The sequence below is a fragment of the Idiotropiscis lumnitzeri genome, chromosome 13 (assembly GCF_059441095.1).
Source record: "Idiotropiscis lumnitzeri isolate Australia: NSW breed Sydney's pygmy pipehorse chromosome 13, RoL_Ilum_1.0, whole genome shotgun sequence".
NCBI lineage: Eukaryota > Metazoa > Chordata > Actinopteri > Syngnathiformes > Syngnathidae > Idiotropiscis > Idiotropiscis lumnitzeri.
In genome coordinates, this window is record NC_142403.1 from 12,354,528 (window position 1) to 12,367,357 (window position 12,830).

Genomic DNA, 12,830 nt, shown 5'->3' on the forward strand with positions numbered 1-12,830 from the left:
GCTATGGGGTCACTGTCTAACGCAGGTTGGACCTAGTAATTTAGCTGAACGGGGATTTGCTCCTCCCTGCTAAGACAGGCAATACAAAAGATCCAACTTGAAAGCGGCTGCAGAACAGAAGGGTACGGACAGTTTAGCCAAGATGAAGGAGTTCAGTTGGCCCAAATAACCACTTTGATTAGTCTTTGCACTTGCGCTAATTGAGCATGCATGTGTGCAAATGTGAGTACTTCGCCCGGTGGGTGCAACAGAGTTTGGTTTTGTGCATGTGTTGGGATAACAGCATTTGACCATGTATCGGGTTGTTGGGTTTTGTTTTGTTTTGTTTTTTTTTTTTTGTCGTTTTTTTCCCCCCTTTCGTGTTGTAAAAGTCCACCCTCCCCTCTCTCACTCATTCCTCACTCAAGACTGAATTTGCTTGTCTTCTCAGCATGAGTGTTTAATCTTTTCAGGCCGTTGAATCGGCCCGATGAATAAGTCCCCGGCTCCTTCTCTCTAGGAGCTCTGGAGATTATTCTAAAGCACTAATCGTTGAGCAAACACAGCAGTGCGCTCCCATTCCTATTCTACAGAGGCCACAGTATAGCACAACTTGGTCTTTCACTCTCCCTCACGTTTAACACCCTGTGCAGATTTTTTTTTTTTTGCTTTTTGTTGTATGTAGCCTAGATTACTACTCCTGAGAAAGGGACCTTGTGACGCTCCCTGAAAAAGAAAAAAAATCAACCAAGAATTTTTCAATTTGTTCTTTTCATTGCAAGCGAAGTGACATGTAATTTAGAGAGCATTATTTCCAACATTATCCTTTAGAACCTTCTTCTACTTGTGGGTGTGTTTGTTTTTTAATTAAATAGTCAACAGGGAGAATGCTGGGCTTATAGCATGGTGTCAATATCTTTGGATTTGGAGCTTCGTCAATATTGTCTGCCCCTGCCGCTACTAACCTGAGTAGGCTGCTGGCATTTGGTGTAAAATAAATAGAGTGATCTGTCTGTTTTGTTTTCTCCATATCTTTGATGCCTCCGAGAGAGATTTTATTTACACCACCCTCCACTTGATTGCGTGTAGTATTTGCCAGTGGTGGCCTTGCCTTTCTCCATCGATGCCATGCGGTCCCATCACCTGCTGGCCAATCTATGCTTATGCCACTCTGATTTGACTACTCATCAAGTCATATGAAAAGAATTCTTTAACTACTAGTCTTGTTTGCAGAGAAAGCTGCTGGCCATCTACCTCCACAATGACGACAGTGTCCTCAGCAACGTCTTCTGTTCCCAAATGATGTGTGCTGACTCCATCATCTCCTACCTGAGCCAGAACTTTATCACATGGGCCTGGGACGTTACTAAAGAAGCCAACAAAGCCAGGTAGCGAAGTCACCTCGACGGCTGCGAGTGCAATGTGTCACATTGTTGACGGTTAAATTAATATGCAATATGCTGGCAGCCTAGTGGAGTCCACTGCTTGAAATGAACTGTGTGCAGAGTTTTCCGTCTATCCAGAATCACTGCAGGCCCCACTCAGTGGCCATCAAACATTATTTATATTAGTTCTTGTGCAGAAGACGAATAATATTTGTCACTACTATTCAGTGGAACTTCCAAAGTCAAACCCCCCCAAAGTGCTGCAATTTGGAGTTCAAATTGAATTTTCGGGAAAAATGTCAATGATGAACATTTCTCATGTGTCACTGGTGCAAGATGTCAACAGTTGAAAATGAACTATAGAATTGAATCATTTATAATAATATGAATTAATCCATTATTATGTATTTTTTACCATGTAGATGACAGTGTTAAAATCTCACTTGAAAAGAGCTAAACAGTTTGGAAAGGTTTTATTACACTGCCAGTTTGAACCTGAAATGCATAATTCACATTATTTCCTCGGGCAATTAAGTGGTTCCCTCTTTCCTAATTTTCATTTTGTACATCTCACTCCCCAAGTGTTTTCCCACTCCCGACAACCCCCTGAGTTAAGCCTGCCCTCTGGTAGGAACCGTTTAAGAAAGACTCGCACCCTGACCTCATCCCTCCATTATTTCTTTGAAGGAAATGCCCTCCTTCCTTCATTCCGCGCTCCTTTCTCTCCTTTGCTTTTTGCCCCAGCTGAGCCTTTTTATTGCACATTAAAGGCAGGCAACATCTGGAGCTTTTCATCGCACACAGCGAGTCACAGCTTCGCTGCTAACGCATGCATGCACAAATGCACGCTCGCTCACTCTCACAAACACGGCGTCTCGGCATTCTCACGCTCCCGGCTTGATCCAGAGTGTCTGCTGTTTGGCGTCAATCACACAGTTATGCTGTGTATGCGTGTGTTTGTGTGTGTGCGCGTGTGACAAACCTGCTGATACTGGAATGTGTCGTCTTCACTCTGTATTCTCTCAGGCCGGCCAGTTAGAAGATTAATTATACATGAGTGCAGTTTCTCTGATTGGATGGTCGTTGAATTGTCGCCTATGGGAAATGAGTCTTATATATTGTGCTGTCGTTTCCTGTCACCTGGCAAATATTGATCATCTCCAGTGGAACAACATTTTTATTAGTGTGGTTTGCAGATATATTTTTTAGTTGCTGTTGTTGCTTTGCAGTATTAGTTTAAAACAATCTTGTAATGTGTCCCTGAAAAGGACAACTAGAACCTTCACTGCTATAATGTTTTTTTTTATTTTAAATTTTTTTTTTTTTTCCACTTTTGGGCTTGTCTCCTTCAGGGGTCGCTACAGCAAGTCACTTGCCAGATTTGCTTGGGAGTTTGCCTTGTTCTTCATAAACACAATCCATCTTCCTTTTGCTTGACTTCTCCTCTTGACGTCCCACTATCTGAAAGCATAACTTGTCTAGACGGAGGATAAGCTGTCTTTGCAATCAAAACGTGTCCGTTTGCTTTCAGGAACACTGTGCTTATGACACGGTACGCTGTCAGAGCATCCACTTCTCAGAGCAATTCCAGTACAAGTAGCTGTCAGAAATATGCCCTGCAGGTCGACCTACTACTGTACTTAGCGTGAGTCATCACCTGCTCAGTGAAGCATAAGGCCGGTCTAACTCAAATCACCAGTCATCAAGTTGATGGCAAGAAATGAAAGGAGACAAAGCAGGGAAACATTAACAATTTTAGCTGTCTGGATCTTCAACAAGAGGTGGGGATGTGTAAAAAATAAAAATAAATAAATAAATAAAAATTGGAAGTTGCCGATCATATTTCTCAATAGAGCAAAGGCTGAAACTCCCATTAGTTCAGCGCAGGTGTCTCCTGCCCTGAAGCTTTCAGTAAGCCATCGGTCTGGTGTGGCCTTTGCTACATTCTTCATTCACCAAGTCAAATAAGCGAATGTTCACATCAGATTTGCGATAGCTTGACACACATCTGGACAGAATGAGATACATCTTAATCATGAAATGAATTAATCATTTTCCCCAGACTTTTGGTCAGTCTGACAAAGTCTCTTTTCTACTTCAGTATGACTGCGCCTGAGTGCATGACAGCTTGCAGAAAGTAGCCAAACTCTTTATTTTTATGTTGATTCCAGAAATACTGCGTTTTCATCATGATTTTTCACTTTCTTGACTTTGAGATGGGTGACTAAAGCAGCATTGCTTGTGTTTGATGGGAGATTTTAGATTGAGTTACCCTTCAAGTTAGTGTCTATTGTTCACTGCTCTTTCATTACAGGTTAAAGTTTCTCCACAGGCTATTGTTATGGTCTACCTGGGCCGTGGTCTATACGGGGGATAAGTGTCGGGGCAAAATGATCAGTAGGATTTAGGGTACCCAACCTCTTCATTGCTAAATACAGGTCACTCAGAGTTCACCAATTATATCCCAGCCTCGATCCAGCTAAAAAAAAAAAGTGCATCCTTTAGTCCAACTTTTGTACTGTTTCCCCCAATCCATTAATCTATAACCATATTCACACAATGCTTGGGTGCAATTTGTACGACTCCAAGCTTGTGCTGTAGCACTATTTATCCTATGGTGCAAGTAACGCGTTAGCGTTTTCAAGAGCTGCGGCCCCTCCCACGCGGCATCCTTCAACTTCATCACCCTCATCTGACCCATTGTCTCTCCTTCCATTCCATTACTTCCCTCTATTTTACCAGCCAGTTATTAAAGTAGATCTTATTAAAAGGCAGGAGGAAGAAAGTAATCTATATTTGCATTCAGTCTATAGCAATTCATTAATATTATGACATTTAGAGGGAGCTCGGCGGGCTCGGGCTGCCTGCTACCCTTTTCCCTGCTTGAAATGTTAATTTAAAAACTTCCCTCTTTGTAATGGAATACGAAATCCTCTCTTACCCTATCAATTCTGGAAGCCAGGCAAGGCATACTAATTCACCCAATTGAGGTAGCGTGTCACTCTGATGGAATAAGAAAAAGCAGAATTGGTTTTAAAGTCCATAATGCCACCAGTTGTGTGCATTTCTCAATTATGTGAGGTCAGAATGCTGAACTGAGCTTACGTATGTTTTTGTGTATCCGTGTTTGTTTGTACTATTGACTTTTAGTTATCTTTTTTTTTTAACTTAACATGTATGTAATTGTGTTGACTGTCAGAATAAATGATTCAAAATAATGTGGAAATTATGCATCAAGTGTCATTTGTCTTTGTCTTTCAGGCTACTCACCATGTGCACAAGACATTTTGGCAGTGTGGTGACACAGACTATACGCACATACAAGACAGACCAGTTCCCTTTACTCCTTATAGTCATGGGGAAGCGCACCTCCAATGAAGTTCTAAATGTTATTCAAGGTAAATGTCGCAGTTTTGTATAAATTCAACAAAGGCTCAGTTTTTAGTCTAATGACATGGCACATTGCATCAGTCTCTGTTTCGGTTTCCAGGGGTTTTTTTTCCAACAACTACTCTTTTTGCTGCTTGAAATTTCTTAAGAGATTCATTACATGTCCGATTGTGCCAATTCTCAGGTAATACGACAGTGGACGAGCTAATGATGAGGTTAATGGGCGCAATGGAAATCTTCACAGCACAGCAACAAGAGGACATCAAAGATGAGGTAAAGGCACATGCATGCGCTGGTCTTGTCTTTGGAGGTGGTGTGAAATGTGGGTGGACCTTGGGCAGCATTTCAAAAGTGCTACCTACTGGTGAATCCAATGGCAGCGAGACATTAGCCTGGCGAATGTGTAATGCCGTATTTTTTACTGCTACCTCATACAGCGGTATCACATTGGAATCACAAAATTGTATCCAAACTTTCTGCTTTGGCACTTTGTACACGTTCATTAGAAGGAACTGCCTGGTGTCTGAATGGCAACACGCTTGAGCAGAGCGCAAGGCATTTGTTACCTGAAATGACGCGCAACTAATTAGTTTCAGCTAATTCCTCTTTGGTTCTCATTTGGAGACGCGTTCCCACACTTGCCAGTGTGCTTCTATTTTGACTACTGTATCTATAAATGACAGATGTCACTCTGTATTAGCGAGCTCAACAAATAGTCAGTGAGCAGCAATGATCATTTCAACGCCATTGCATGTCAGTTCTGGAAAGTGCAGCTCAGGAGTGGCATTGGTCGTTGATAATGAATGACTTGGTGACAGCTACTTTTTTGTGTCACCTCAATGGCAACAATGCTTTGGCATCATTTTAGAGTTTCCCCACTTTAGTCACACCTCAGTTGATCAACACAATGTGACAAGAAGTAATTCATGTAAATGTGTCTGTATATGTGTATGAAATACATTTTACTTTTACATGTGTGTTAAAAGCATCAGCAGTCAACTTTCTCATACGAAAAAAAAATCTAAAGAAAAATGTAATTCCCTATTTTGTTTGTCAATATATGATCAAGTAGGACTAATAATCTTATGTTAACCAAATATTATCCAGTAACATTGCACCCATTTTTTCCATGCTTGGCAAATACATTGACATTTTTATTGATGTTAAAAATCTACTACACCTCTCTTTTTTTTTTTTAATTGCACTGCACTAAACAACATTTTGAAGCTGCTCTTCTGTGCTGCTTAATAATGAATGCATCAACGTGCATTAGCGCTGTTGGACAGTTAAGAAACAGGCATAAATGTACAGTAAAGTTGTGCTTAGGAGGTATTTTCGTTGAAAAAAACAAAAACAACCCAGGTGCAGATCGCCTGAAGGAAATAGCTTGTACAATGTCACATGAAGACGGCGTCAGTTTTGAATGGTTTTGAAAGCCTAATGCAGCTGTGTGCTTGTCAATTAGTCCCAATAACCACAGGAATTGAGTCAATCCTCTTCCTGACAGGACGTATTACCATCTCCAGAGCCGAATGGGTGAATTCAGCCATGACATTGCTTTAATTCCAATCCTCACTTCATCTTGTTCCAACTATTGGTCGTATTTTTTTGGAGGTGAACTGCAGTGTTAGTTCTTCTGTAGTTTCCCACTCCGACACAGCACAAACACAGACGTGCACTCGTCTCAGACATTCCATGTTGACAGTGTCTAAGAATGGAGCAGCTGGATAGCCACTTTGTGTCTTAAGCACTTCTGACTTTCTCCAAAGTCATTCCAGTGGTTGTCTGTATTTTTATCTTGGTTTCTATCTACTAATAAAGGGAAGTCTAGTCTACTCATCAACTGACTACTCACTGCATTTGTCATTGTCCAGTCATCCACTCTTCTGGGGAAACTATCTACAAGATTTGTATTGAATTTTTGTCCATTCATCCAGAAAAGCAATTCTGAGTTAAGAGGTCACCGATGTTGACCTTGAGAGGGATCCTGGATCCTCATTCTCTGTTCTAGTTCATGCCAAAGGTGTTTGATGGTGCTGAGGTCAGGTCAGGATGGATTAGTTATGCTGACATATTGCAAAAAGCGCAAGCAACAGTATGTTGGGATCTTACTTTAAAAGTAACCAACGTGAGGCATTGTCAAAAAAAAATGTCCTCAATTGACGTAATGACTTTTATCATCTGGCCTAATGTTTTTGTCATAAATTCACTTTCAAAGTGTGTCACCTTGATTTTCTGGTAGGCTCTTCTTTCACTGTAATATGATAAATCTAGTCAAAGGTTACCCGAATGGAAAATACAACTGCTCTGAAAGTGCCTCAAGTCCATTTTATTTACACTGCACCAATGTAGTGTAACTCACACAACAAACTGAACCTCACTTTGGCAAAGAAAAAACTGTCTAATTTTGCGATTCCCACCCAGTGTGCTACGTCACAAAGCTCATCAGAGGTGACGCGTGAAATTATCCATTGTCATTCAATTAATCAGAAGAGGATTCATTAATTACAAATATATTGCATCTTTGTTCCTCTGTCTATGCCAGCGTCGTAAAGTGAGTGGCAGAACAATTCAATGGTCTGGTTGGCAGGAGGTAAATAAACCTGTGTAGCCACCTGTTGCCATTCATGCAACCGAGTAAGTCATGCCGTTCTGCAAGGATGTCAATTTGTCATAAATTCATCATGAGCATTCTTTCAATATTCATACTTTTAGTGAGGATTTGCAGAACTGGCTTAATAAAGGTTGGAAAGTGATGCTCAATGGAAAAAATATTGAACAGAACAGAGACTTGGCAGGATCTTCTTCAATCGGTTTAGCTGAGGTGAAGAGACAGTAGAGGCTGAGGGCAGAAAGCCAGAGAAAATAGCGATGAGAAAATGTGAGGAAGAATAAATATGTCAGCTGTTATCATCTTGTGGTATTTAGCAGTAATGATGGCGCTATGATAAATCAAATTAAAACAGAGGCGGTTCACAACTGTGCTTCCAAAAACTGGGCTACTATAGGAGTTATTTTGTATCCTTCTACGTACACTATGCAATAATGCACCCATCAAACTAATTAGTGAACTCAAGTTTAGTTTGAAATCGCCTTTTTGATCAGATTGCCTTGTCTGGTCCGGTGTTTCAAATGTTGAACTTGCCTGATGATCTGCATAACACAAATCCATACAATGAATAGCTGTGCCGTTCGTTTGCGCGAGTCACACCCAGTGCATTGGCGGTCTCGTCTTTTGATGCTTGCCCTACTGCCACTCTTTTACAGTTTCCTTTCACTTTTTTTTTTTTTTTGGTCCATTATGTGTGCCAGGAGCACAAATGTATCTTTTGCATGTGCCGACTCATAGCAACAATACACACTGTCCTTTTGCTTGCCCACTGTTTAGCTTCACTGTGGCCCCCTCCGCTCATCACAATGAGCTTCCTTTGCCATATCCGGCCAGGCACACCGCATGAGCCCTCAGAAAAAAAGAAAAGTAATGGCTGTGCACTCTTAACACAATAGACTCTCTTATTTAGTCCCAGTATTTCTAAAGCAGCCGCAGCAGGTACACAGAGAAAGGCCGCCTGTCCCCTTCCCTCTGTACAAACAGGAAGAGAAGCTGAGGGAATAGAAGAGAAAAGGGATGGCGGAACTGAGATGAGGAATCATAAAAGCGCTTCAGACTCTGATAAATGACAGTCTGGTCACAATGAATTCCCCTCTGTTGCTACTCTTTCATATCTGGTGTTTGTACGCAACCACACTTGACATGCTGTGCTTTCTTTTTGCCTCGCTTCTTTTTGGTTCCACACCCACCACCCTGGTTCAGATGTTTTTGTCTGTGTGTGTGTGTGTGTGTGTGTGTGTGTGTGTGTGCGCCGTCTCCACACAGGACGAGCGTGAAGCACGAGAGATGGTGAAGAGAGAACAGGACGAGGCCTACCGTCTGTCTTTGGAGGCGGACCGAAAGAAGGTTAGAAAATAATGCCAGTAGGTCGGTCCACTGACACTGGCCCGATTGGAGCAATAAATATACGTCGACGTTGGACATTCTAATGATATGCAAGAAATGATAAAAGCCTTAAAGATGTCTTCAGAGTCACCTTTCCGAAAATGTAAAAATGTTAATTAAAAAAAAAAAATCCACAAATTAGTGAACTGCAATTATGCAATTAATTATTATTAAATAAACTTAATTGCTCCACAGCGATGAATAAAATGTTCTGAATCTAAATTTGATTTGTGTGCTCATTAAAAAAATCTTGTTGGCATTCAGACAAATGTGGGGGTGTCCTCATAAATGTTAAGCTCTGTACCTCTATGACATGTGTGATTAAACTCAAGTGTGGTGTTTTATACAGTTGTCGTTTTAGATTTTTTTTTAAATTGTACAGGCAACAGATTACTTCCTTACTAAATCTGAATTTAATGACAGACAAATCCGTAATTTGTATTCAACTAAGTCCTTTAGTCATCACAATGCACTGAAAGTTTGAGTTTTATTATCTCTAAACAATTATAAACAATACTACGTTTATGAAATCAGCATTTTCCGCCTCTGACATCTTTTGGTTCTCTTATTTCCATCTAATCAAATGATTTGTTTCCTTTTCAGAGGGAAGCTCAAGAGCGCGAAGAGGCTGAGCAAGTTCGCTTGGAACAGATGAGAAAGGAGCAGGAGGAAGAGAAGGAGGTTATTTTCATCATGCTCATATAAGATAATTATCACTTTTGGTCACATGTTCTCTTCACGGATGCAGGCTGTTTTGCCATGCTGGTGTTTTTTTTTTTTCTTTTTTTGATGATTGTTTTGTGTTTGTCAGTTCTCAGCAATGACTCAATTAAATTGTGGTTTTGTTGCTTGCCAGTGTGTAGAGGTGATCAGGCACACAGCCTTTTGAGAAGAACATGGTTTAATTACAGCGAGGCCTCTCCCTGCAGATATCAGCCAACTTTACACACAGTTATTGTTCTCATTAGCTGCTTTGCATCGGTACAGCACACAAGCCCATATTGAAGCCACCGCGAACAAAAGATTTGCAGGCGTGTGGGCAAACACATATATTCCCTTGAAAACAATAATTGTATGCCAAGTAGAAGCTAAGACACACATACACAGGCAGACACTGTCACGCGTATGGGGAAAACAATAATTGTGCGAGGACGGCACCAATGCCGTTATGCCTTTTGAAGTAATATAGCGTAGTGGCGGCTGATTGCTGTTTGCTCAGCAGCACGGCGCCTCAGGGCACCGAGTGGTATTGGGTGACCCAGCTCGCTCAGGTGAATTGTCACTTAAGTTAAACAGAAAACAACAAAAGAGACTCTGGCCGGCCACCTTGATTATATCACTGTGTGTGCGTTTTTTTTTTTTTTTTTTACAACAATGAACACCCTGGCCCCCACTTACAGTATATCACATTTCCACGGCGTCCATTGTCCTGTCTGCAAATGAAGCACTGTTTGTCGTACCGTACTAAAGCACGATCAGTCTTTTACTTTTTTAGAAGATAACTCATTTTTTTACAAATACTATCCTGACTGTTGTGCACTTGGAAAAATACAAATGCTATTCCATCTTACTATGAAGACTATCCCTTGCGATAAATTCTAATTCTTTTTTTTTTTTTTTAAATTGAGATTCTGAAACACATTTTGCTGTTGGGATTGATCACTTGTTTGGTTAAATTAGACCCTGGTATGACTACTGTGCTCGTGCACTTCCTTTCATCGGGTCTAAAGGCTTTCATCTCGAGCCTGGTGAGCACCAGAGAGAAGGCGGATTTGGCCCACTTAGAAACAACCGGATGGATCTGTTCAAATATGAACACTGTGTGTATATTTGAGACTTTGACAATCTATAGTATACATTGAAGACAAAAGACCACGAAATATGAACATGGGAGGCATGATTAACTGACTTTTTGGAGATCTTCATATATAGTGGTGTGCTGTCAGTTGCACCATAAATCGTCGTTTGTTTGCTTTTTGTGGTTTGCCTGACAAATGAATAGGTAGATGCTTCGGGTTATTTGTATGAAGCAGCCCAAGCTCTGCACCCGACCAGACGCGTGTTGTGTGGTTTCTTCAGGGACGCTACCTCTCACATGTGTGGGTGTTTATGCTTGTGTCTGTGGTTGACTGTCTGTCTCCATTTGTACCTCCACCATCATACACACCCTCAATCTGTTATTTGTGTGTGTGTGTGTTAGTTTGTCTCTGGAGGCCCCTTTAACTCAGTCAGCATCATCTCTTGCACCTGAGGGAGCCGCTGATGGTGCGGCACGAGCGCTACCCTGCCCACCCAACACCAGAAGCTGCTAATGAGCTACTGTTGTACACTCTTATGAAATATAATTGCATTATGGTGTGTAAATAAAGCCGGGGCGTGTTGTCACAGCATATGCTCCCCGGCTGGCCAAACAGGAACAACAAGCGGTGGGGGAGGAGGAGTTGAGGGGCAGAAGCAGAACCAAGTGGGAGGCAGCTGAAACGCTGCCTCCCAAACACACCAAAGTTGATTAGCTCGGCTGCAAAATCAGACAGGTGATGGCTTCCTTTTGTTCCAACAAAGGCACGTTTGAGCTCTAATGTACAAAGTTAAGGTCAAATCCATAGAATAAATTTGTCTGCTCTTAATTTGTCCGTGGGGACTCTTGATGTATAGTGTTCCATCGCTACGTTGCAGTTTGATTATTGTGAATCCACTCATTTGTGACCGCAACTTAATCTATGGCAGTTTAGCCTCGCTATTTCGCGGGATTTCTTGCAATGTTTCTTCCTTCCAAGTCAAATCAGTCAATGAATGTCAATTCATTTTATTTTTTAAGGTGTGTGTTGAAGGTGGGATTGTTTTAAATATTTGTTTTAAAATCGAGACCATCGTCATTGGGGCCGTGTTCGAAAAATCAATCACATGCCTGTACCCTTCCTGGAGAGAGAGTGTGCATGTGTTTTTGGAGAGGCAGAGCGTGCTCCCCTCTCATTAATTTCCAAACGCAGCCTATGTTCTAAACCATGGGTATCCAAGTTCAGACCTTACACGCACCTTTCCAGCCTGTTTTATGTTGCTTTGTTCCAACACATCTAATTAAAATGATCTGGATCATTATCCGGCTTGTGCAAAGCTTGCTGATGAGTTGCTCATTTGAATCAGGTGTGTTGGAGCAGGGAAACATTTAAAACAGACCAGATAAGGGCTCACCAGGACCCTTGTTCTAAACCAATCAGCAGCTCGTGCTTGAAGTGTCTCCATCAGGACTGGCTGACGCCATGTGTCCTCAGTCGGAGTGCTCGGAGCGCTCATCGGCACGCCGGAGCTCTTTTTGTACTGCTTTGGGCCTGCCATACGCACCGGCCTCCTTTCATCAACACCTGTATGTAAAGCCCCCGCCTTCAGTCAACATGCACTTAAACTTTACCGCATATAGGAAAATGTGCCTATATTTTGTTCAAGTGACGTTTTAGGTTTACATGCAGCTGTTACGTAGACAAATAATGAACATCTGTTGCCTGTTGGGTCACAAAAGGTTGGACGAGTTCTCTGCTTTGCGACATTTTAGCCTACCGTTTTATTATAACAAAAGGTCAACTTCCCAAGTGTACCACAATCAAGTATGTGTCCCCAGTGTGCTGTACTGACCACATTGTTTGCGTTCTGTCAGGCCATACGTTTGTCACTGGAGCAGACCCTACCGCCCGAGCCTGGCGAGGAGTCGGTGGAGCAGGTCAGCAAGCTGCGAATCCGTACGCCCAGTGGCGAGTTTTTGGAACGGCGCTTCCTGGGCAGCTGTAAGCTCCAGGTCCTCTTCGACTTTGTGGCCTCCAAGGGATACCCCTTCGACGAGTTCAAGCTCCTCACCACCTTCCCTCGTAAAAATGTGAGTTGCGCCGTTTGCCTTACTTGTGGGAAATTAGAGGTTTTTCAGAGCTCACATTATTAAGAGTTTAAAGTGGACTCTTTTTGTGCAAAGTTCGTGAGACTTGAGCTGACTTTACCCTAGTTTGTTCTGTCCTGTAGTCAGTCCTCAGCTGAAATTTTTGCAGTTTATGATTTTGCAGGGTCGCTTGAGTGAGATGCACTAGAAAAAT

The 12,830-nt window shown here is 41.9% G+C and overlaps 1 protein-coding gene across 1 annotated transcript in view; it reads left to right on the top strand.

Moving 5' to 3' along the window:
- Positions 1-12,830, top strand: part of faf1 (Fas (TNFRSF6) associated factor 1) — a 49,846-nt gene that overhangs the window by 29,864 nt on the left and 7,152 nt on the right. Inside the window, exons 13-18 of the mRNA XM_088312733.1 lie at positions 1,213-1,367; positions 4,626-4,762; positions 4,939-5,027; positions 8,632-8,712; positions 9,355-9,432; positions 12,404-12,619. Of these exons, the coding sequence (XP_088168859.1) occupies positions 1,213-1,367; positions 4,626-4,762; positions 4,939-5,027; positions 8,632-8,712; positions 9,355-9,432; positions 12,404-12,619 (756 nt within the window). The remainder of the gene's footprint in view (positions 1-1,212; positions 1,368-4,625; positions 4,763-4,938; positions 5,028-8,631; positions 8,713-9,354; positions 9,433-12,403; positions 12,620-12,830) is intronic.